The 21,818-nt window shown below is 50.7% G+C and overlaps 1 protein-coding gene across 1 annotated transcript in view; it reads left to right on the top strand.

The window, feature by feature from the left end:
* Positions 1–2,429, top strand: part of RNF225 (ring finger protein 225) — a 3,888-nt gene extending 1,459 nt beyond the window's left edge. The window contains exon 3 of the mRNA XM_044911323.1: positions 13–2,429. Coding sequence (XP_044767258.1) covers positions 13–455 — 443 coding nt within the window. The 3' untranslated portion in view covers positions 456–2,429. The remainder of the gene's footprint in view (positions 1–12) is intronic.
* The last annotated feature ends 19,389 nt before the right edge of the window (positions 2,430–21,818 follow it).

The raw sequence follows: 21,818 nt of genomic DNA, 5'->3' as shown, positions 1-21,818 counted from the left end.
CCCCGGCCGGAGCGCGCAAGTGCCGCGCCGCGCGCCCGCCGCCGCCCCCGCCGCCGCTGCGCCTCGGCCGCCCGCTGTCCCGCCGCCTGTCCTTTTCCAGCCCGGCCTGGGCCTTCAACGCGGCAGTGGCGCTGGCGGTGCTGGTGGCCGCGGGCCTCGTCGTCTCGGGCGTCTACATCTTCTTCCTCATCCCCCACGCCGCCTCCTCCGACCCCGTGCGGCCCCAGCTCGTGGCGCTCGCCCCGGCGCCCGGGTTCTCCTGGTTCCCGCCACGGCCCGCACCGGGGACACCCTGGACGCCGCGCCCCATGGGCCCTGACCAGGACAGCGCCCTGCCAGGGGCTGCGGAGGACGTGCTGGAGCCCGAGGAGGGCTCCGAGGACACAGCGGAGGCTGAGGGGCTGCTGGACAGGCCCCCGGAGGGCACGTGGGGGGCAGAGGCTGGCCCTGGCTGAGCTCCGCGGGGACGGGGTGGGAGGACCGTGTGGGGGCCACGGTAAATGCATCTGTGCTGCACGTCCTCTCTCCAGGCCTGGGGACCTCGTGTCCTGGTGGGGCCCTGCCAGGATCACTTGCCTTGATCCTAGGGGAGGCCTTAGCAAGGTGCATGGAAATTACCCATTTCTCTGAGGGGAGGCCTTGTGGGATCATTCCTGGCCTCATCACCACGGAGCAGGGACCCTCTCAAGGAGCAAGCCCTGCCTTCATTCCCACAAGGGCCCTCTGGGAGCACCCGTGATCCCAGTCACTGTGGGCATCCAGCTGAGGCTGCCCTGACCCCCATCTTTGAAAAGGTCCTTCTGGGAGGCACTCCTAAACCTCGTCTCCGTGGGAGTCCAGCTAGGGAGCCCCTCTGACCAACATCGTGCAGGTACCCTGCTAGGGGCACCATCAGCCCCTACGGAGGGTCCTGCTTAGTGCCCCCGCAGTCATCATCAGACCCCTGGGGGAGCATCCTCAGCTAGCAGCTAGGGCTGAAGGCTCTGATTTACTCACCCTGTGGGCGCACTGCAGGTGGCTGGAGGCCCCTATGTTTGGTGGCAAAGCTGCTACTGCTGTTGGTCTCTGGTCATACCCCCCTGCCTGGCCCCTTGCGGTCCTTCCCACCCCCACCAAGGCTGTGGAGCTTATTTTCCCTCTGCTGCATGCAGGTTCGGTCTGGGTGGGATCCAGCTGTTTCCATGCTGGTCTTGGGTTGTCTCTCTGCACACATGGCTGGGGCTTGGGCTTGAAGGGGCAGGGGTGGCCTGGCCAGGGCTGAGGAGGGACACATAGGGCCTGAGCCTCTAAGATTAGCTCCCACTTAGTCCTGAGCACCAATTTGCAGATGGAAGCCTCAACTACTGCTGTGGGTCGTGGCTTCTGGGATCCTCCTGACACGCTGTGGGGCAGCTGTGGTCACCAAGGCTCAAAGACAAGGTTGCCCTCTGGGTCAGCGCCACATGATTTTGGGGGTGGCTGCTCCTGGGTCTCTCTGGCCTGCTAGGAGACATCCTGGCCTCTCCCTAGGTGCTAGAACCCCCATCACCCCCTTTTCTACTCATCAATTTCTCGGGGCCAGTTATGACACCTCCTCCTCCAGAGCTCCATCAACCTTTTTTGGCATCGCTGTTATTCCCCTAGGTGAAGCCTCAGCCCTGGACAGCAGCCTACAGGGAGGGCGGCTCTTGGGTTCCTGTCCTCCTCCTCTCAGAAGCCTTCCTGGGTTAGTCATCACAGGCAGATGGCTGCCACCCTCTACACAAACTGAACACAGGCCTTCTGTATCCCCCCAGGCTCTGGAGCCCACATCCTGTCTCACTTCACCCAGGGTCAGGGTTCTGTGTTTTGTGGGTGGGAATGGGGCATTTTCCAGAGAGAAATGTGACTTCTGTGGGGCTGGAGGCTCTTGTTTGATTTGTTTATATGTGTGTCCTCAGTGCCTGGCATACAGGAGGTGCCAGATAGTTTTCTGGGGAGTGATAGCCTTGCAGGTGACCAAGAGGCAGCCTGGGGATGCCTGTGGGCCCTCCAGGCTCAACTAGCTCATAGCCACCCTGATCTAGGCATGTCAGTGGAGCTCTTTTGATGAGAGGCGCTGCTTCCAGTCGGGAAGCCAGAGGGGGACGATCAGGACATCAAAGGGGGGACGACTTGGTCAGGCTGGAGCAGGGTTGGTGGTCTAGATTAGTTTTCGCTGACTGCTGCAACAAATAACTGAGTTCCTTAGAACAACACACATTAATTATCTTATAGTTCTGCAGGCCAGGAGTCTTGAAATCATTTTTACCTCTAAAGTGAAGTGTCCTCAGGGCTAACTCCTCCGGAGAGTCCAGGAGAGAATTTCCTTAGCTTTTCATCTTTTAGAGCTACATTCCTTGGCTTCTTCCTCTTCCTTCATATTTTGTTTTATTTTTTAAAGTAATCTCTACGCCCCATATGGGGCTCAAATTCACAATCCCAAGATCAGGAGTCCCATGCTCTACTGACTGAGCTGACCAGGCACCCTGTCTTCCTCTATCTTCAAAGGCAGCGGCATCGCATCTTCAAAGCTCTGACTGTCCTGCCTCCCTCTTTCACTTATAAGGATACTGTGACAACATTGAGCCTGCCCCGATAATCCAGGATAATTTCCCCAGATCGACAGCTTAATTTAATCACATCTGCAGAGTCCATTCTGCCATTTTAGGTAGCAGATTCACAGATTCTGGGGATTAGGATCTGGCGATCTTTGGGGGCCATTATTCAGCTTACCATGGGGTCTCAGATATTCCTCTTCTCACCCCTTCCTTCCTCCACCCCAGGCTGGGAGAGCGGGGAGGGGCAGAAGTTGGGCCCAGCCAGGGGAGTCAGAAAGGGGCCCTTAGCTGGTGGTGCACAGAAGGGGGGAAAGAAAACACCCTCCCTGCCTGAGGGTGTTCAAGAAAGGCTTCCTGAAAGGAGACCTGTACCTTCGAAATAGCTGGCATCAAGGAGAGGGACCTGGGGCAGTAAGGGGGTGGCTGAGGGCAGTGGGCAGGGCTGACCCCTCCCCTTGTCCTAACTAGCTTCCTCCTAGGGGCTAGGGAAAGTATGGCTTCTCCATTTTCCCAACTGGGAGACTGAGGCCCCAGTCTCTCCTCCCTTAAAATGAGGCTGATGATAGATCCCAAGGGTCCTGAACATTCCTGTCTGCTAATTACTACCTAGATGCCTGCCCACCTACTGCCCACGAACAAAGGGGTTGCCGAAAACCACCCTGGGGCCAGTGTGATGGGGGCCTCCTCCCCATCCTTGCCTACCAGCCTCTGGGGCCACCCTCCCTGCCCTCCCTCTGCCTACTTCAGCCCTGCTGCATAACCACCTGCCGTGGGCTTGCTCCTCCTCCTAGGTCCTGGTGCCTGTGAATACCCAGAGAGGGGGAGTCAATCTCAGTGCCTGGCATGGTGCCAGAGATGCCAGACCTTGGTTCTCTCTTCTGTAAAATGGGTGACAATAAACACCTTACTTGCAGGGAAAATTAGTTAATCTACAAGTATTTATTGAGCACCTGCTATATACCAAGGGTGCACTGGGGACACCTCAGGAACAAGGAGGGCCCTCACATGGCACATGACATCCAGAAAGCTGAGCAGAGGAGCCATCAACTTGGCCACACTGCCTTCCCTGTCAAGCTCGTGGAGTCCCCAGTTCCCCAAACCTTTCCCAGGTTCTCCTCCAGCTCTGCTCCCTTTGCCCCCGGAGGGACGCCAAGTGCTCCATTCTACAGGGATCTGGCCAGTCTCTCCTCATGAGAGTCAAAGAGGCCCCTGCCCACACCTCACCCGTCACCAGCCATCGGGTCATCTTTTTTTTTTTTTTTAAGATTTTATTTATTTGACAGAGAGAGACACAGCGAGAGAGGGAACACAAGCAGGGGGAGCGGGAGAGGGAGAAGCAGGCTTCCCGCGGAGCAGGGAGCCCGATGCGGGGCTCGATCCCAGGACCCCGGGACCATGACCCGAGCCGAAGGCAGACGCTTAACGACTGAGCCACCCAGGCGCCCCTCGGGTCATCTTCTTGAGGCCAAGAGAACAAGGGCCACGGAGGGCCCCCACTGGACCAAGAAGGGCAGTATCCAGACTGACATATGGGGAAACTGAGGCTGTCGGGCTGGGCAGGGTGTGGATTCGGACTGGGACCAGAGAGCTTTCTGCAAAACACCTTCTCCCCTCAATTGCACACCCTGGTAGGGTAGCCTTGGTCTTTCCCCCCACTTTCCCCCCATCCTGCAATCAAAGTTCTCTCTCCATACTTGGAGGCTTCCCTCCTCAGTAACACCTGCACACAAACCAGGGGGGCTTGAGGGAACTTCTAGCAATCCTGGCTGGCGGCTACTTGAGTGTCCTCACAACATGGTGATTGGCTTCCCTCAGAGCAAGTGAGCCAAGAGAGAACAAAGCCAAGAAGCCACAGTGCCTTTTATGACCTAGCCTCAGAAGTCGCATTCTGGGGCGCCTGGGTGGCTCAGTTGGTTGAGCGACTGCCTTCGGCTCAGGTCATGATCCTGGAGTCCCTGGATCGAGTCCCACATCGGGCTCCCTGCTTGGCAGGGAGTCTGCTTCTCCCTCTGACCCTCCCCCCTCTCATGTGCTTGCTCTCTCTCATTCTCTCTCTCTCAAATAAATAAATAAAATCTTTTTTTTTTAAATATTTTTATTTATTTATTTGAGAGAGAGAGAGATCATGAGAGCGGGAGAGGGTCAGAGGGAGAAGCAGGCTCCCTGCCGAGCAGGGAGCCCGATGCGGGACTTGATCCCGGGACTCCAGGATCATGACCTGAGCCGAAGGCAGTCGCTTAACCAACTGAGCCACCCAGGCGCCCCAAATAAATAAGATCTTAAAAAAAAAAAAAAGTCACATTCTGTCATCTCCCCCATATGCTATTGGGTACCCTATTCACTATGGAAGGGAACTAAGTGAGCATGCGAATACAAGACAATGAGACTCATGGTGGTCACTTTGGAGGCCAGCCCTCTACCTAAAGTGGAGTCACCAGCACAGTCCTCTGTCTTCTCTAGCCAAGCAGGCCCGTGCCACTCCCTTGGACCTGCTCTCTGGTGAGAGAGTCCCAGGTGCTTGGTTCAGGCTGAATCCTCACGGTGATGACCCTGTCACCCTTTCTGTGAGTGTTGGTGAGGGAAGGGAGAAGCCAGTGCCAGCCACAGTAGCACCAAGTAGGGAGTGTGGCAGAACCAAGGAGAGAAAGGGAAGAGTGTCTGGCTTCATTCTTACCTGTCTCCAGGCTCCCATATCTTAAGGGAGGGAGGAAACATGGAACTGTGGGTGTTGGCAGGGTGGGGTGGGGGGGTCAAGGGTGGTGGCATTAGAACAGCTGACTCCTGGGTGCCTGGGTGGCTCAGATGGTTAAGCGTCTGCCTTCAACTCAGGTCATGATCTCAGGGTCCTGGGATCAAGCCCCACAACGGGCTCCCTGCTCCGCGGGAAGCCTGCTTCTCCCTCTCCCACTCCCCCTGCTTGTGTTCCCTCTCTTGCTGTCTCTCTCTGTCAAATAAATAAATAAAATTAAAAAAAAAAAAAAAGAAAGTACACTCTAGGGTCGCCTGGGTGGCTCAGTCGTTAAGCGTCTGCCTTCGGCTCAGGTCATGATCCCAGCGTCCTGGGATCGAGTCCCGCATCGGGCTCCCTGCTCAGTGGGGAGCCTGCCTCTCTCTCTCTCTCTCTCTCTGTCTCTTAAAAAAAAAAAAAAAGAACAGCTGACTCTTCCAGGCCCCTTGCCCTCCGATGTTGGAGGAGTGGGACTGAAGCATTGCAGTGGTTCAGACCTGGACTAAGCACCTTCTTGCTGCCATCTGTAGTGTTTGCACATCACCACTGGGGGAGGGGACGCAGGGGGGCAGCAGGTGGCGAGGGTGCTAGGGACCAGCGGGCCTGTTGAGGAATGTGTCTGAGATGAGAGATCTGTGCAGGAGGCTGGATGTGTGCCCTCACTCCATGCTGTCCGGGACCAGCTGGCACGGATTCAGGGGCCTCGTGAGGCGCCAAGGCAGCTGAACTGACTCATCCCAGGATCTACCCTGTCCTACAGCCTCGGTGAGCCACTGCACCAGCACATAAGAGTGTCTTTGTGCGCCTGGAGCCTCGATCCACACCAAGTCATCTAGGCCAACAGCGTGGTTTATGGCGGGGGCTTCAGGCCATGCTGCACCAGTTTGGTCTCTGGGGGAGCCAGAGACTGAGTAATAAGGTCAGTTACATGGGTGCCGCACGACTTCGTTACTATTTCCCAGTGAAAACCCTGGGCACCAAGACAGGTGAGTGCACCGATGGCAACATTCCATACGTGTTGTCATATATATTGTTTCTGGGCGAAGTGAGTGCCGCGTGAGACTCCACTGGGGGAGGACACCCGAAAGCTTGTGCCTGATCTACCCTAGCAGTCCCTGTTCTATATGCCTCTTTCCTTTGCCGGATTTTAAATGATATCTTTTCACTGCAATAAACTGTAAATAAGGGGCGCCTGGGTGGCTCAGCGGTTAAGTGGCTGCCTTCAGCTCACGTCATGATCCTGGGGTCCTAGGATCGAGTCCTGAGCCAGGCTCCTGCTCTCCTGCTCAGCAGGGTGTCTGCTTCTCCCTTCGCCCCCCCGCCCCACTCATGCGTGCTCACGCGCACGCACTCTCTCTCAAATAAAATCTTAAAAAAAAATAAACTGCAACTAAGAATATAACAGATTTTCTGAGTCTGTGAATCCTCCTAGTCAATCTTCAAAATGGAAGGCTCTGAGGCAACCCCGGGCTATCCTGCAGGGCTTGGCATGGCCGCCTCCTGCCAGCTGCTGACCTGTGACTGGAGGGGCACCCCGGCAATCTTCACTCGCAGGCAGTGCTGGGCCGGTCACACCGCAGCTGTTATGTATGGCCACCTCTACCATTTCCCTCTCTAGCAAATTCCTTCCATCCACTTTTGTTTTACATACAGCTTTTGCCAAGCTCTGGTTAAATTCTTCAGCTCTGTAACTTAAAAAAAAAAAAAAAAGTTTTAAGTTTTAAGTAATCTCTGTGCCCAATGTGGGGCTCAAACTGATGACCCCCAGATGAACAGTCATGAGCTTTACTGACTGAGCCAGCCAGGCACCCCACCTCTGTAACTTCTTAATCAGGAGCCAGAAAACGTTTTGTGTAAAGGGTCAGACCATAAATATTTTCACCTTTGTGGGCTGTGCAGTTTCTAGTCACTATTCAACTCTGTCGGTGTAGTGGCTAGTATCTAATTACAAGAAACAGCTAGTATTGGCAAGGATGTGGAGAAAAAGGAACACTTGTGCACTGTTGGTAGGAACGTAAACTGGTACAACTGCTGTGGAAAACAGTATGGAGGTTCCTCAAAAACTTAAAAAGAAATACCACACAGTCCAGTAATTTACTGAGGAAAATGAAAACAATTTGAAAATATATATGCACCCTTATGCTTATTGCAGCATTATTTCCAATAGCCAAGATATGGAAGCAACCCAAGTGTCCATCAATAGATTCATGGATAAAAAAGATGTGGTGTACATATGCTGGAGTGTTCCTCAGCCACAAAAAAGAATGGGGTCTTGCCATTTGCAACAACATGGACGGATCTAGAGGGTCTTTGGCGTCCACTCTCAGGATGTTCTGCAAAAGGGACTGTCTAGGTCTCAGCTGCCAGAGACAGGCACATACCCGGCGGTGGGAAGAGCCCGGGCCCAGCCACACCTCTGCCCACATCCAACGGCCGATTCTCCTCCCCACACCTCCTTTTCCTCCAGCCGAGGTCTCAAGGCCGTTAGTCCGGGACAACTCGGGGGCGGCCCCGGGCACGTGCCGGCTTCTGCGGAGGCCACGGAGGACACCCCCGCGCGATTCGGCTGCACACCCCGGGGCCGTCCCACTACGGTTGGGGACGCCGGGAGTCCACGAGGAGGGACACTCTCCGCGGTAAAAGCGCATACATGGCGTGGCCGGACCCTCCCCCCTCCTCGACTCTGGTGCCGTCCCCGCTCCCGCTTCCGCCGCCTCGGGGAGCCCAACGGACGCCCTCCCGGGCGGCTTCGCTGCCGAAGCGAAGGGCTGTCAGAACTGGAGCTAGACAACCTTCAAAGGCGGACGGCGGAAGTCCCGCCCCAGCAGCCCTCCCGGAAACGCCCTGTCCTGGGCTCTCACTGGTCAGCCCCGAGACGTCGTCGCAGTGTCTTCTGGGTAGTGTAGTTCCCGCCGCGAGGCCCCGCGCGCTGGCAGGGCTGAGTCCTCTGGGTGCTACTACACAAGCTACAGGAGGGCAGGGTCCGTCGTCGTATCTTCGCCGAGCCGTGAGCTCCCAGTACTGAGACTCTCTGAGACTCGTCCCGACTGTGGGACCGGCTGCCTCTCACGGAGGTATCCGCCCGGGCCGCGCGCTCTCCCGAGCCTCCTCACGGGTCTTCGGCCCCCGCCGCCCCGGCAAGTGGCACCCTGGCCCCGGGGGCATTTTACGCAGGAGTGGGTGGGGACTGAGGCCCAGACTGCGACGGTCAGCCCGAGGTCATCCCTCCATGGGCGGGGCTGGGGTCGGGTCGGCTGACCTGTGGGACCCAGGCCGGGAGTCCGCCTTGCAGTGCGCAGCTCCGGCCCCGGGTCGGCGGGCGGCGGCGGTGATGAGCGACCCGGCGCCGGTGAGTCGAGGGTGCCCCCTCGACCCCACTCACTCAGACCCCCGTATCGGGGATGTTGGTATCGTGGGACTTTTGCTCCTCCCCGCCGCCTTCAGCTCCCTGCCCTTACCACTTGGGCTTTGGGAGTCGCATCTGGCCCCTAATCCAGCGCTTACGCAGAAGGGTTCCCATTTCTGTCAGTCAACGGGATGTGATATGGAAAATGTTAAACACACAGAAGCCAGCAAGTGCTTGGTAGTGAGGCTGCGCTGGGAGTGTTCAGGGAACCCCAGATCGCACCTAGGTCTTTTGAGAACAGAGAGCAGGGGCAGGAGTCAGGCCTGGAATGGATCTAGACTTCTGTTCTGAGGGTGCTGGGAGCATTGGAGATTTAGGGCAGGGGAGGGAGGTGATCTGACTCAGGTGTTGGGAGACTCCCTCTGGCTACGGACTGTGGCGGAAGAAGGCACGTGAGAGGCTACTGGTGATGGGTGGCTGCACCAGGGTGGTGGCAATGGAGATGGCAGAGGTGCTGGGACTCTATCTGTTATTTCAGTAGGACCAGCCCAATTGCTGGATGTGAGGCAGTGAGAGACACTGACCTATCAAGGAGTAGCCTAGGTGTTTGGACTCAGTGGTTTGATGGATGGAAGATCTACCAACAGTTGTGGAAGTTGGTGGCTAGAGCAGGTTCCAGGGACAAGATCTGGAGTGTGGTTTTGGAGATTTTAAGTGGGATATATCCAGGAATGGAGGCACCTTGTAGGCACCTGAATGTGCAGCTCTGGAATTCTGCAGGGTCAGGGCTGGAAAGATCCAAAGGGTGGGGCTAGAGAGTGGGCCTAGGAACAATGTGGGATGAAGGACGGTGATGAACGCCCAGACAAGTTGTGGGAAGGGAGGCTGGGGGCCAAGGAGGACCGGGTGCTCGGACTGTGCAGTTGGAAGGTGGTGGCAGGTGTCACTAAGGCACTGTGACGTCTGGGCCTATGTTAGCAGGGAATGAAGAGGGGCAGTGTCAGGGAGCCAAGGCTCCTGATCGGCAGGTGGACCTAGGGTGCAGCCTGTGGCATGGCAGTGATGGATGTAGGGGGTAAATGGGCTTGGGGTTGGGCTGATTCACCTGTTTGCAGGCTGACCAGGCTTTTATATCTGCCCTCTCTGGGGCCTGAGGGTTTTCATTCAGGGTTGCAGAGGCATTCAGTGGTAGATGGAGGTCACCTGGGCGACAGGCAGTGTCCCAGGCCCAGTGGGCTGGACTCTGAGTATGCCTCAGAATGGGAGAGGAGGATCACGGCAAGTGAGAGCACAGCCTGTGCAAAGGCAGATGTGAAGGAAGTCCAGCATCTCAGAGATCCAATTGTAGTTCTGAGTGGCTGAATATTGAAGCTAGAACAGGGCCAGGTTACCTCCAAAATCCAAAAAGTCCTACCAAATGTTCTTTGGTGGTTGATGGTGTGAGGTGCAATGGAAGTGCCATTGGAAGTGGGCCCTTGGAAGTGCAGGCAGGCTGGAGCAGGATAGGATTGTGGTTGCTGTGCCATGCACTCTCCGGACACCACATGGAGAGTGGCATGTGGGGAAGCCAGGGAGTTGTCAATGGAGTGAACTGGTGAGGTTGTGCTGGAATGGTGTGGGTGCAGAAGTATGAGGATGCTGAGTATGTTATGTGCCTGATAGGTGGGAGGGCCAACTGAAGGGCCTTGGGAGCAGGCATCTGGCCCTAAGGAAGAATGGTGAGTGAGGGTTTAGTTGCATCTGAGAGGTGTGATGTGAGGGACCCAGAGAGAATGGGCTGGGAGGAGAAAGGGTGAGGCCTGTGTGCCTGGACCAGAACATAGATGGCATCCATCCTGTTGTTGCTGTGGGATGGATACAGAATCTAATAGTAACATGATGAGAAAGGCATCAATGGCATTGTGACCTTGGTATTCTCTCTGAGGTAGAGTTCTGGAGGGAAAAGGAAGCATCAGGATGTGGTGGTGGTGGTGGTGGTGGGTGTTGAGCCTGTCAGCGAGAGAGAGGATAGTACCCTTCCGTGTCAAAGGCTTGGATGTGTCCCTTTGGTTGGCTTTTCTGCCCAATCATCAACCCCTAGGATCAGCCGAACCCATCACTGCAGGATCAGGTGACATTTGAGGATGTGGCCGTGTATTTCTCCCAGGAGGAGCGGAGGCTCCTTAACGTAACGCAGAGGCATCTATACCATGATGTGATATAGGAGAACTTTGAGCTCATCGGCTCTCTGGGTAAGTCCCTACACCCTCCCACAGTGTACTGACTACCCTCTGCCTTTTCCCATGGGAAGTTCTGTCTATCCCAAAGCTGGACCGGGGGCTGCTTGCTTCCCAGGTTCCCTATGGTGGGTGCTGTGGGTGCTGTGACTGGGGTGGGTGTGCTCTCCCTCTGCTCTTCAAGCAGCCCTGTGAGTAGCCCCAGTAGGTATTACCTCAAGACTTCACAGGGTGGAGTTTGGGGTCCAGGTCTTTCACAGGCATCCAACTGATCCCACCAATCTCAGCCTGTCTCCAGCTTGGTGACCCCGCTGGAGTCATGGCCCCTTTTTGCTACACATGTGCCCTCTTCCTCTGCAAGTCTTTGTGCAGGACCACCCAAGTCTTGGGCCAGGCTTGATCTTATATACTATTTCCATTTAATGTTAGATTTCTGGCTATGTGGGTCAGACAATACCAGTTCATGATGGGAAGCTCAGGTCACATGTGACCTGGCATCCCCTGGTTAAGCATTCAGGCTTTGCCGGAGGCCCATTAGCAAACTAGAAACTGTTTCTCTAAAGCAGAGTAGTTATCTGCATAAGCTGTAGACTGTCTTCAAAATCCTAGAGGTCTGTGCTGTGATTCTCCTACAGCTGCTTGCCAGGCTCTACACAGTGTCCTGATCTGCCACAGACCCTTCCAGTATCACTGAGTCTGCTGTATCATAAGGCCTAGGTGCTTGAGCAGCCTGAACCTGCTTCAGAGCCGTCTCTCTTTCTGGTTCCACTTAAAACAGGAAGCCTGATGGCTGACTTGGTAGATGGTCCAAAGCAGTAGATTGAGATGTTGTATAGGTTACCTCCAAAATCCAAAAAGTCCTACCAAATGCTTTTTGGTGGTTGATGGTGCGAGGTGCAACAATTAAATGGATATCTCAACCCACTCAGGCAGTTGAACTCCTGAGAGCTTCACTGATGTGGCAGGCCCCTGAATTTTTGTAGGTTTTGTTTCCCACCCTTTTGTTTGCATATTTCTTTCTTTCTTTTTTTTTTTTTTAAAGATTTTATTTATTTATTTGACAGAGAGAGACACAGCGAGAGAGGGAACACAAGCAGGGGGAGTGGGAGAGGGAGAAGCAGGCTCCCCGCAGAGCAGGGAGCCCGATGCGGGACTCGATCCCAGGACCGTGGGATCATGACCTGAGCTGAAGGCAGTCGCTCAACCAACTGAGCCACCCAGGCGCCCTGTTTGCATATTTCTTACCAAGGTATCTAAAGTAGTTGCTACTTCTTGCTCATCAGATCCACACAGCATGTCATAATGAAGTGGACCAATGTGATGTTTATGCAATATCAAGACAGAGCAGAACTGATGTCATCCTGAGGCAACAATGTGAACATACACTGTGGTTTGGTTTGAGCAGATAAATGCAAATGGTTTCTGGTGTCGCTTGTAAATTGTATGGAAGAGAAGGCACCAGTCGGTTCCTTGGATGCAAGCCAAGTGCCTGGGTTCTTCCTCTGGAAGAGCAGCTACAGTCAGAGCCACCACATTAAATTTAGGATGGATGGTCCACAGTCGTTCTCCAAGATCCATCTGACTTCTGCTCAGGCCAAACTAGTGAGTTAAATGGCATGTGATGGGTACCACCACCTCTGCTTCTTTCATATCGCTGGTGGTGGCATTAGTCTCTGCAGCTCCTCCAGGGATGCAATATTGCTTTTGGTTTTCTACCCTGGCAGGGAGTGAAAGCTTCAGGGGCTTGCATTTAGCCCTCCTTAGCATAATGACCTGTACCCCCAAGTATTTCTTTCTGGGCAACGCTGTACTCAATTACTCGCTGCCCAAGACCTCTTTAGGCCAAGGCATTCTGGTCGCCTGGACATCCCTGTTGCCTGCTATGGCGGATGTGCCCACCTTGTATTTGGTAACTAAGTGCGGCCACTTGGCCTCTGCTACCCCTGGGATCATCCCCGAGAAAACAGAGGAGCCCATCTCAATGGCAGCATCTCCTACAGTCATAACTGGCTTACAAAAGAGAGCAACCACAGAGATTTTCAATCCTCTCACTAATATATTTCTCAATTATTTTAGTGAAGGGAATGTCTTCTGTGTCTTTTTGTGGAACATAGTTGGAGATGGTGTTGTAATTTTTATTGCTGCTATAACAAATTACTACAAATTTAGCAGTTTAATGCAGCACAAATACACACACACAAAACAAATGTTTTATTGTCCCATTCATTACCAGTCAGTGCCCTAATTTTCACATGAGAAACGTGGCAAGATTATGATTTCAAATGATACAAATCAGTCACCTGCACAACTGAGTTTTGTTTGGTTTTTAGCATCATCAGCCCTGCAGCTGTAAGAAATCAGATTCTCGGAGGGAGGTCATGGAATCCATCTATTTCTCAGACTGTGGCTTGAGCTGGTAGTTTAAGAACCTGAATGTATTATGTTCTTTCTGTAAGTGGTCCGGGGCACTCAGGACCCTCGGTCCCATACCACAGTCCTTGCAATTGTCATTACTGCCATAAAAGTGAAGTGCAGGAGCCACTTGGGCTCCCAAGGCACAAGGTAGTAGCTTGTTTAATTGATACCACTGCATGCCCTGGGTTACTGTCATCCTATTCGTCAGGGAGCTCTGCGTTGTGCTCATGTCCCAAACACAACTAAGTCAGTCTTCAAATTCCATTTTTGCAGGCTATCTCCTGGAACCATTCCCAGTACCAGTTCTATATCAATTTGGGTTCAGTCAGCAGAGAGAAACCGCACAGTGCTTTGAACAGGGAAGATTCAAAATAAAGTATTATTAACATCACCAGGGGATTGCAATGAGTAGAGGGGCTGGGTACTGGAGAAGGTGTGAGCGCTCGTGAAAAAGTTGCACAGACAGCAGCAGGCCACCGAGGGAGCACACAGCAAGTGGGAAAAAAACCCTGTTCATCCTGCAGTTTCTTCCCAATGCCCTCTACTAACAAAGGTTAACATCCGGGGCATGTGGGTGGCTCACTCGGTTAGGCGTCTGCCTTCGGCTCAGGTCATGATGCCAGGGTCCTGGGTTCGAGCCCCGCATTGGGCTCCCTGCTCCGCGGGAAGCCTGCTTCTCCCTCTCCCACTCGCCCTGCTTGTGTTCCCTCTCTCGCTGTGTCTCTCTCTCTGTCAAATAAATAAATAAAATCTTAAAAAAAAAAAAAGGTTAACATCATGCAGGCTTGCAAAGAAAAATATTTAAAGAATCCATTTGCACAGAGCAGGCAAATGGGTGAATTTGGAGCTGAGAGACAGTCAGGTGATAAGCAGCCCAGTAACTTATGCATAGCTGTCCGACATGGACCTATTCTACACATGACATGAGGCATCCTTCTGTGTCACACTTGAACCAGCTACTGTGCTGCAATGACTTTTTCACAGGACTGGACACATGCCTCTTCACAGTGCTTTCTGTCACCAGTAGCCAAGGCCCTGCCGAAACCCTTTGCAGAGAAGTGACGGAGACCATAGCTCTCTCCTCCTTCTTCTGCTCCCTCTTTGTGTTCTCATCTCTGTTGAGATCTTTCACATTCTGTCATCTGGCTGGGTCCTAGCCTGCAGGGTCAGCCCTTCCATCCAGAACTGCCTGCCCCAGCTTCACAGAACCTTCCAGCAGTCCCCTGGACTCCTTCCTGAGTATGTTGACATGCACTGGTGATGAAGGTGCCTCCTCCTCCAATCCTAGCATCCAGTTAACTGACATTTCTCTGCTTTCAGGTTGTCTGTGTCAAGTGGAAGATGAGGAGGACCCTCTTGAGCAGGTGAAGAGCTGTAGGGCCCACTCATCAGAACACCCCTTCATGTGTGGGGAGTGTGGCATGGACTTGCAGGCCAGCTTTGGCCTCAGACAGCAACAAGCCGCTCACAGTATGGGGAAGCTACCAAGCAGCACCAGGGAGACCTTCCCTCACAGCTCCAGTCTCAGGCAGCACCCAGGAGTCCACACTGGACAGAAACCCTTCAAGTGCAGCAACTGTGGGAAATCTTTCCTAGAGAGTTCTGCCCTCCTCAACCACCTAAGAACTTACACTGAACTGAGTTCCTACAGATGCTCAACAGGTGGAAATGCCTTCAAGGAGAAATCAATTCTTATTACTCAGATTAAAATTCACACTGGAGGAACGTCCTATATGTGTAAAGAGTATGGGAAGGCCCTCAGCCACCCATCTAAATTGAGCACACATCATAAAGTTCATACTGAAATAAAATGTTACAAGTGCAGTGAATGTGGGAAAACATTCAACCACAAATCCACACTTGTTCAGCACCAGAGAATTCATACAGGGGAAAGGCCTTATAAGTGCAGTGAATGTGGGAAAGACTTCAGCCTCGCATCTACCCTTATTCGGCACCAGAAAGTTCACACTGGGGAAATGCCCTATAAATGCACTGAATGTGGGGAATTCTTTAACCAAACTCCAACCTCATTTGGCACCAGAGAGCTCACATTGGAGCAAGACCTTATGAATTCATTGAATGTGGGAAAGCCTACAGCAGAATCTGTTGTCTCAGTCAGCACCAGAAGGTTCACGTGAGAGAAAGGCCATACGAGGGCTGCTGGTGTGGGAAAGTCTGCATTGAAATAGCCAGGGGTGTTTGGTACCTCCAAGTTCTCAACACATAAAGGCCCATGAGTGCAGTACATGTTGCTCCTTCTCTGCTTCTCATTTAACACCAGGAATTATAGGAAAGCCTTTAGACACAGCCTTAAGCTCGTTCAGTACCAGAAAGATCATGACCCCAAAGGACGTTAAATGCAGCCAGTGTGGGAAATCTTTACCCCAAAGCACCAAACTTGTTCTACATGCAAGCTTCCATACCACAGAATATCCTCTTTAGTCCAACTAATGTGGGAAAGTCTTTTTTTTTTTTGAAGATTTTATTTATTTATTTGAGAGAGAGAGAGAGAGTGTGAGAGCGGGGAGGGTCAGAGGGAGAAGCAGATGCCCTGTTGAGCAGGGAGCCCGATGCAGGACTCGATCCTGGGACTCCGGGATCATGACCTGAGCTGAAGGCAGTCGCTCAACCAGCTGAGCCACCCAGGTGGTTGGGAGAGTCTTCAGCTGCAGCTCCAATCTTATTTCACTCCAGAAAGTTCATACTGAAGGCCTTAGGAGTACAATAAAGTGCAAAAGCCTCTAGCCATGGCTATCACCTTGTTCAGCCTCATGTCAGAGAGAAGACTTTGTGAGGGAGCCACTGCCAAAAGTCCAACCTTGTAATAGTTGTCTGTTTCTGTGTAACAAATTACAATTACCAAAACATCCATTTATTATTTCACAGCACTGAGGTCAGAATTCTAGCACAACATGGCTAAGTTCTCTGCTCCTACTAGAATGAGGGTGCTGGCTAGACTGAGTTCTTGTCTGGAGGTTCTGGGGAAAAAAATCTATCCAGTCTCATGGATTACGATGGAAAAATCTTTTTTTTTTTTAAAGATGGGTGGGGACCCCAGAGGGTTGCCCTACGATGGAAAAATCTTGGGGTCATCTTAGAATTCTGCCTACCATCCTTTTTTTTTTTTTTTAAGATTGTATTTATTCATTTGAGAGAGAGACAGAGAGAGAAGGAGGGAGAGAGAGCAAGCATGAGCAGGGGGGAGACACAGAGGGAGAAGCAGACTTCCCACTGAGCCAGGAGCCCAACATGGAGCTCAAGCCCAGCACCCAGAGATCATGATCCAAGCTAAAGGCAGATGCTTAACCATCTGAGCCGCTCAGGTGTCCCTGCCTACCATGACTTTAAAAGGGCAAAAAATCTGGACACCTCAGGAAAGAAGATACACAGGTGGCAAATAAGCATAAGAAAATATGCTCAAGATTGTCTGCTATTAGGGAATTGCAAGTTAAAACAATATCATTACATATGTATTAGAATGGCTAAAATCCAAAATACAACAGGAGGAACCAGAAATCTCATTCACTGCTGGGGAGAACGCAAAATGGTACAGCCACTTTGGAAGAGTTTGATAGTTTCTTGCAAAGTTAAATATAGTCCTACCAGGTCATCCAGCAAGGCACACAAATGTTTGTAATTGCTCAGAACAGGAATCAACTCAGATGTTCTTCAATAGGTAAGTGGATAAAGAAACTGTGGCACATCCATACAATGGAATATTATTCAGCAATAAAAAGAACTGAGTTGTCAAGCCACAGAAAGGCATGGAGGAATCTTAAATGCATATTGCTAAGTGAAAAAGTCAGTCTGAAAAAGGCACCCACTGTATAATTCCAGCTTTATGACATTCTGGGAAAGGCAAAACTTAGAGACAGTAAAATAGTGGTTGATGGGGACTTGGGGGAGGGAGGGATGAATAGGTGAAGCACAGGGGGTTTTTCATGCAGCAAAACTATTCTGTATGATACTGTAATGACTGACACATGTGACATTATGTATTTGTCAAAACCCATATTAGGTACAACTCTAATGTGAACTATAGACTTTATTTAATAATAATGTATCAATATGGGTTCATCAGTTATAACAAATATACCACACTAAAGATGTTAACAGTAGGGGAAACTGTAGGGAGAGACCAGGAGTATGGGAACTCTGTACTATCAGCTCAATTTCCCATAAACCTAAAACTTAGTGCTCTAAAAATAATGTATATTAATAAAAACTAGAGTAATATTGATAAATAAATGTCAGAAATTTAAAAAATGAGCCAGACTAGAGACAGTCATTGGGAAAATCATGTGATTTTCATGTGTAGTTCATACTGGGCTACTTGGAGTATAGTGGGCCAGTTTTAGGCAGTGTCTATTCAAATTTAAAACATGGCAGGCTCAAGGAGAGTCATACAATGAACTTAAGAGCTGCACTGTTTTGAGGTCAAAGTGTCTAACAATAGGGCACTACTGGAAATAATTAGGGTATCTCCATTAAAAAATGTTGGCACTGAAAATGATTACATTTATAATCAGCAAATATACTAATAAACATTCTTTGATAAGCAGAAAACATCATGTGCTTGTTAAAGAATGGACAGAATCCCAACTGAGGCTTGCATCTCAGTGACCTGGATGTTCCCACTCTCTCTTCCCTGCTCCTGATGAGCAGGGACTTGGAGTTATTTCCTTGTCCAGTGTCAACCAACCCAAGAAGTACTAAAGGCTGGAAGTATGTGATCCCAGACAATGCTGTGAATCCACACAAAAAAAACAAAAAGCACCAGTAATTATGCATAAGAAAGTATAAATGCTATTTCTTTTTTAAACTTATTATAAAAGCAACTATATAAAACCATATACATAATTGTACTGTTTGACCTATAACAAACAGAAATATACTTGCCATTAGCCGCACAATGGAGGTAGATGGACATAGCTATATTGGCTTAAGGAAATGACTACAGAGAGTATCTCAAATTCAATACATGGGTTTATTTATTTGTCCAACCTCATCTAATTTTGCACTTGAAATGAGTGCATTTTGTTATATATGTTATACATTAATAAAGTTGACTAAAAAAGTCCAGTTGGAAAATGGGCAAAAACTTGAGCACATATTTCTCTAAAGCGGATATATGGATAGCAAATATATGCATGAAAACATGTTCAATAGCTATTACTGGTGGGAATGTAAGATGGTGCAGCTACTCTGGAAAACAATTTGGTAGTTTAGCATACACTTACTGTACAACTCTACAATTGCATTCTTGGGCATTTATCACCTCCTTGACACACACAACAATGAAAACTCATGTCCATACAAAAGTGAAAACATGTTCATAGGAAACTGAATACAAATGTTCATGGCAGTGTTATTTGTGATAGCTAACAATGATGATGATAATAGTAATAATAATAATAATGTAGACAGCCCAAATGTCCCTCAATAGGTGAATAGATAAACAAACTGTGGTATATCTACTTAGCAATACAAAGGAGCAAGCTACTGATACACACACCTTGGATGGATCTCAAATGCATTATGCTGAGTGATAAAAGCCCACAGTATAGCCCATCCATGCTATAGGATTTCCTTTATGTGACATTTGTGAAGTGGCACATTCTAGTGATGGAGGACAGATCAGTGGTGGTCAGGATTGGGAGAGGGTATGACCTAAGGGTTAGTTAGAGGTTCCCTTGTGGGCATGTATGTATATCTTATTTTCTCAGATATACTTATGTTGATGAAATTCATTTTTCTTTTTTCTTTTTTTTTTAAGATTTTATTTATTTATTTGACAGAGAGAGACACAGTGAGAGAGGGAACACAAGCAGAGGCAGAGGGAGAGGGAGAAGCAGGCCCCCTGCCGAGCAGGGAGCCCGATGTGGGGCTCGATCCCAGGACCCTGGGATCATGACCTGAGCCGAAGGCAGGCGCTTAACGACTGAGCCACCCAGGCGCCCCGAAATTCATTTTTCTAAAGAACATTTTATAGAATCTAAATTATAAAATTCTATGTTCATCTGTTATATGGCAGTATGACAACTTTGTAAATAATGGGCAAGTGAAATATTTATTTTTAAACATTTAATATTTCTAGATGTATTGAGTGTCACAGTATAATATAAATGTTTTCATTGTAAATGTGTTAGGATTATTGTATTTTAAAATCAGCATGGCAGAGAAATTGATCATTGATATGCAGGCTCTTGGAGCTGTGCAACATTTATATTAATTTGGTTGTTGAGGATAAATAGAAAAGATTGTGCATTATCCCATTCTCATAGTATAATAGTACGCCATTGTATAAGTACAAATTGTATATTAAAAAACTTGTACCATGTAAAAAAAAAAAAAGAAGTTCCCTTGTGGACTGGAACAGCTCTGTATCGGACTGTGGTGGTGGTGGTAACATAAATCTACACATGTGATAAAATTTCACAGAACTACATAAAGAGTATATGTGAAAATTGGTGTAATCTGAATAAGGTCTGTAGTTGAGTTAAAAGTATTGTATTAGTATATTTTCCTGGTTTTGACAATGTACTGTGGTTATGTAGAACATTATCATTGAGGGAAGCTGGATGAAGGGTACATGGGAACTCTTTTTTTTTTTTTTTTTTTAAGATTTTGTTTATTTGACAGAGAGAGACACAGCAAGAGAGGGAACACAAGCAGAGGGAGGGGGAGAGCTAGAAGCAGGCTTCCCGCTGAACAGGCAGCCTGATGCGGGGCTCGATCCCAGGACCCTGAGATCATGACCTGAGCTGAAGGCAGACGCTTAACGACTGAGCCACCCAGGCGCCCCACATGGGAATTCTTTTGCAACTTCTTTCAAACTACTTAAAAACAAAAAGTATTTTAGGGGCGCCTGGTTGGTTAAGTGTATGCCTTCGGCTCAGGCCATGATCTCAGGGTCCTGGGATCGAGCCCCGCATCAGGCTCCCTGCTCTGCGGGGAGCCTGCTTCTCCCTCTCCCACTCCCCCAGCTTGTGTTCCTTCTCTCACTGTGTCTCTCTCTGTCAAATAAAATCTTAAAAAAAAAAAAGAGGATGAAAAACAGTAGGGGGTCAGGGAGGCTCCAGGATCTGAGACAACATGGGTCAGACACCAGGTGTGAGAATAGCCCACCTCAGGCAGTCACCAGGGCTGGTCTCCTCACCAATTCTAGTAGGGTAACCACAGGGAATGTGGAAGCCACTAGAGCCATAGGGGCTGATGAGGTTTGTGAGAATCCACCCCAGGAGAGGTCAACCCCCCTTAAGAGACTATAGCCCCTGAGGATCATCTGTACATGAGCAACACTGATGTTCACAACCTGAACCTCCAGGGAAGGTTTCCAAGAAAGAGCCCAGTGGCCCCACAAACAATGACCACGTCAGTGCATGAAATGCTGGGGATCTTACACAAAGGGACTGAGCTGGACATAACCTGCTGCAAAGATTTACAGGCTTCTGATTGCTGATCTCAGCTGCTCATGGCCCCTTGGTAGAATGTGTGGGGGTTGCTCACAGCAGCCTGGGAGAGGAGGTAGCATGGCCTGGGCCTGAGTTCCAGGACCAATAGCAGTTTTCAAGGGGAACATGGCAAGAGCAGAGCAAACAGTTTTCTAGTTGTGGGAGTGCGAAGCCAGTGGCTTGACCCAGAGAAGCCACCAGGACAAAGTTCTCAAGCATCACGCTGGGGTAGGCTTCTCTGGGACTCGCCTAAGTGCTCTGCTCTTCCTAGGAGACTCAGTACCACATGCTCCAGGTTGAGTGCATCTGAATTCAGTGCAAGACATCCAGGGGCTGAGTTCTCCTGCCAGCCTCCTAGCTGGATGTGCCCTGGACCTTTCCCCCTGCCATCCTCAATAACACGCTCACCCTCCTCCACAAGGCCCCCTACTTGAGTTGGCACCATGGCTTGACAGGGGGCAGGCTACCAGCCTACTGTCCTCTGAACATGTGCCAGAACCATCCCCAGCACCCGAGACCTGCCTGGGTCCAGCAGCCCAGGCACTGAATAATCAACACTTCTAAAATCCAACTGCTTATCTTCCCCGACACCAACCCCCCTCGTGACAAGGTCCCTTGCCCCCCCCCCCCCCCGCTCCCTGAACCCAGGCTGGAGAGTCTTTCCTTTTTTATTTATTTTTATTTTATTTATTTATTATTTTTTAAAGATTTTATTTATTTATTTGACAGAGACACAGCGAGAGGGGGAAGACAAGCAGGGAGAGTGGGAGAGGGAGAAGCAGGCTTCCCGCGGAGCAGAGAGCCCCATGCGGGTCTCGATCCCAGGACTCTGAGATCATGACCTGAATTGAAGGCAGACGCTTCACCGACTCAGCCACCCAGGCGCCCCTGGAGAGTGTTTTCCGAGCTCAGTCTCCTGCTCTGTGAAGCAGACACAGCGTCAAACGGGATGACTCACGGGCGGTCGCGGGCACGACGGGCTTTGACGGAGGTGAGGCCCGAAGGTGTCACCTCTCTACGGCCTGGGACACCAGGGCTCGATACACTTGCTGCGCTCACGGCGCGCACACAGTGCGGTGCTCACTCTCACACCTCCCCTAC

The sequence above is a fragment of the Neomonachus schauinslandi genome, chromosome 16 (assembly GCF_002201575.2).
Source record: "Neomonachus schauinslandi chromosome 16, ASM220157v2, whole genome shotgun sequence".
Taxonomy (NCBI): Eukaryota; Metazoa; Chordata; class Mammalia; order Carnivora; family Phocidae; genus Neomonachus; species Neomonachus schauinslandi.
Note: the sequence above shows the minus strand (reverse complement) of the source record. Positions and strands in the feature narration are given on the sequence as shown.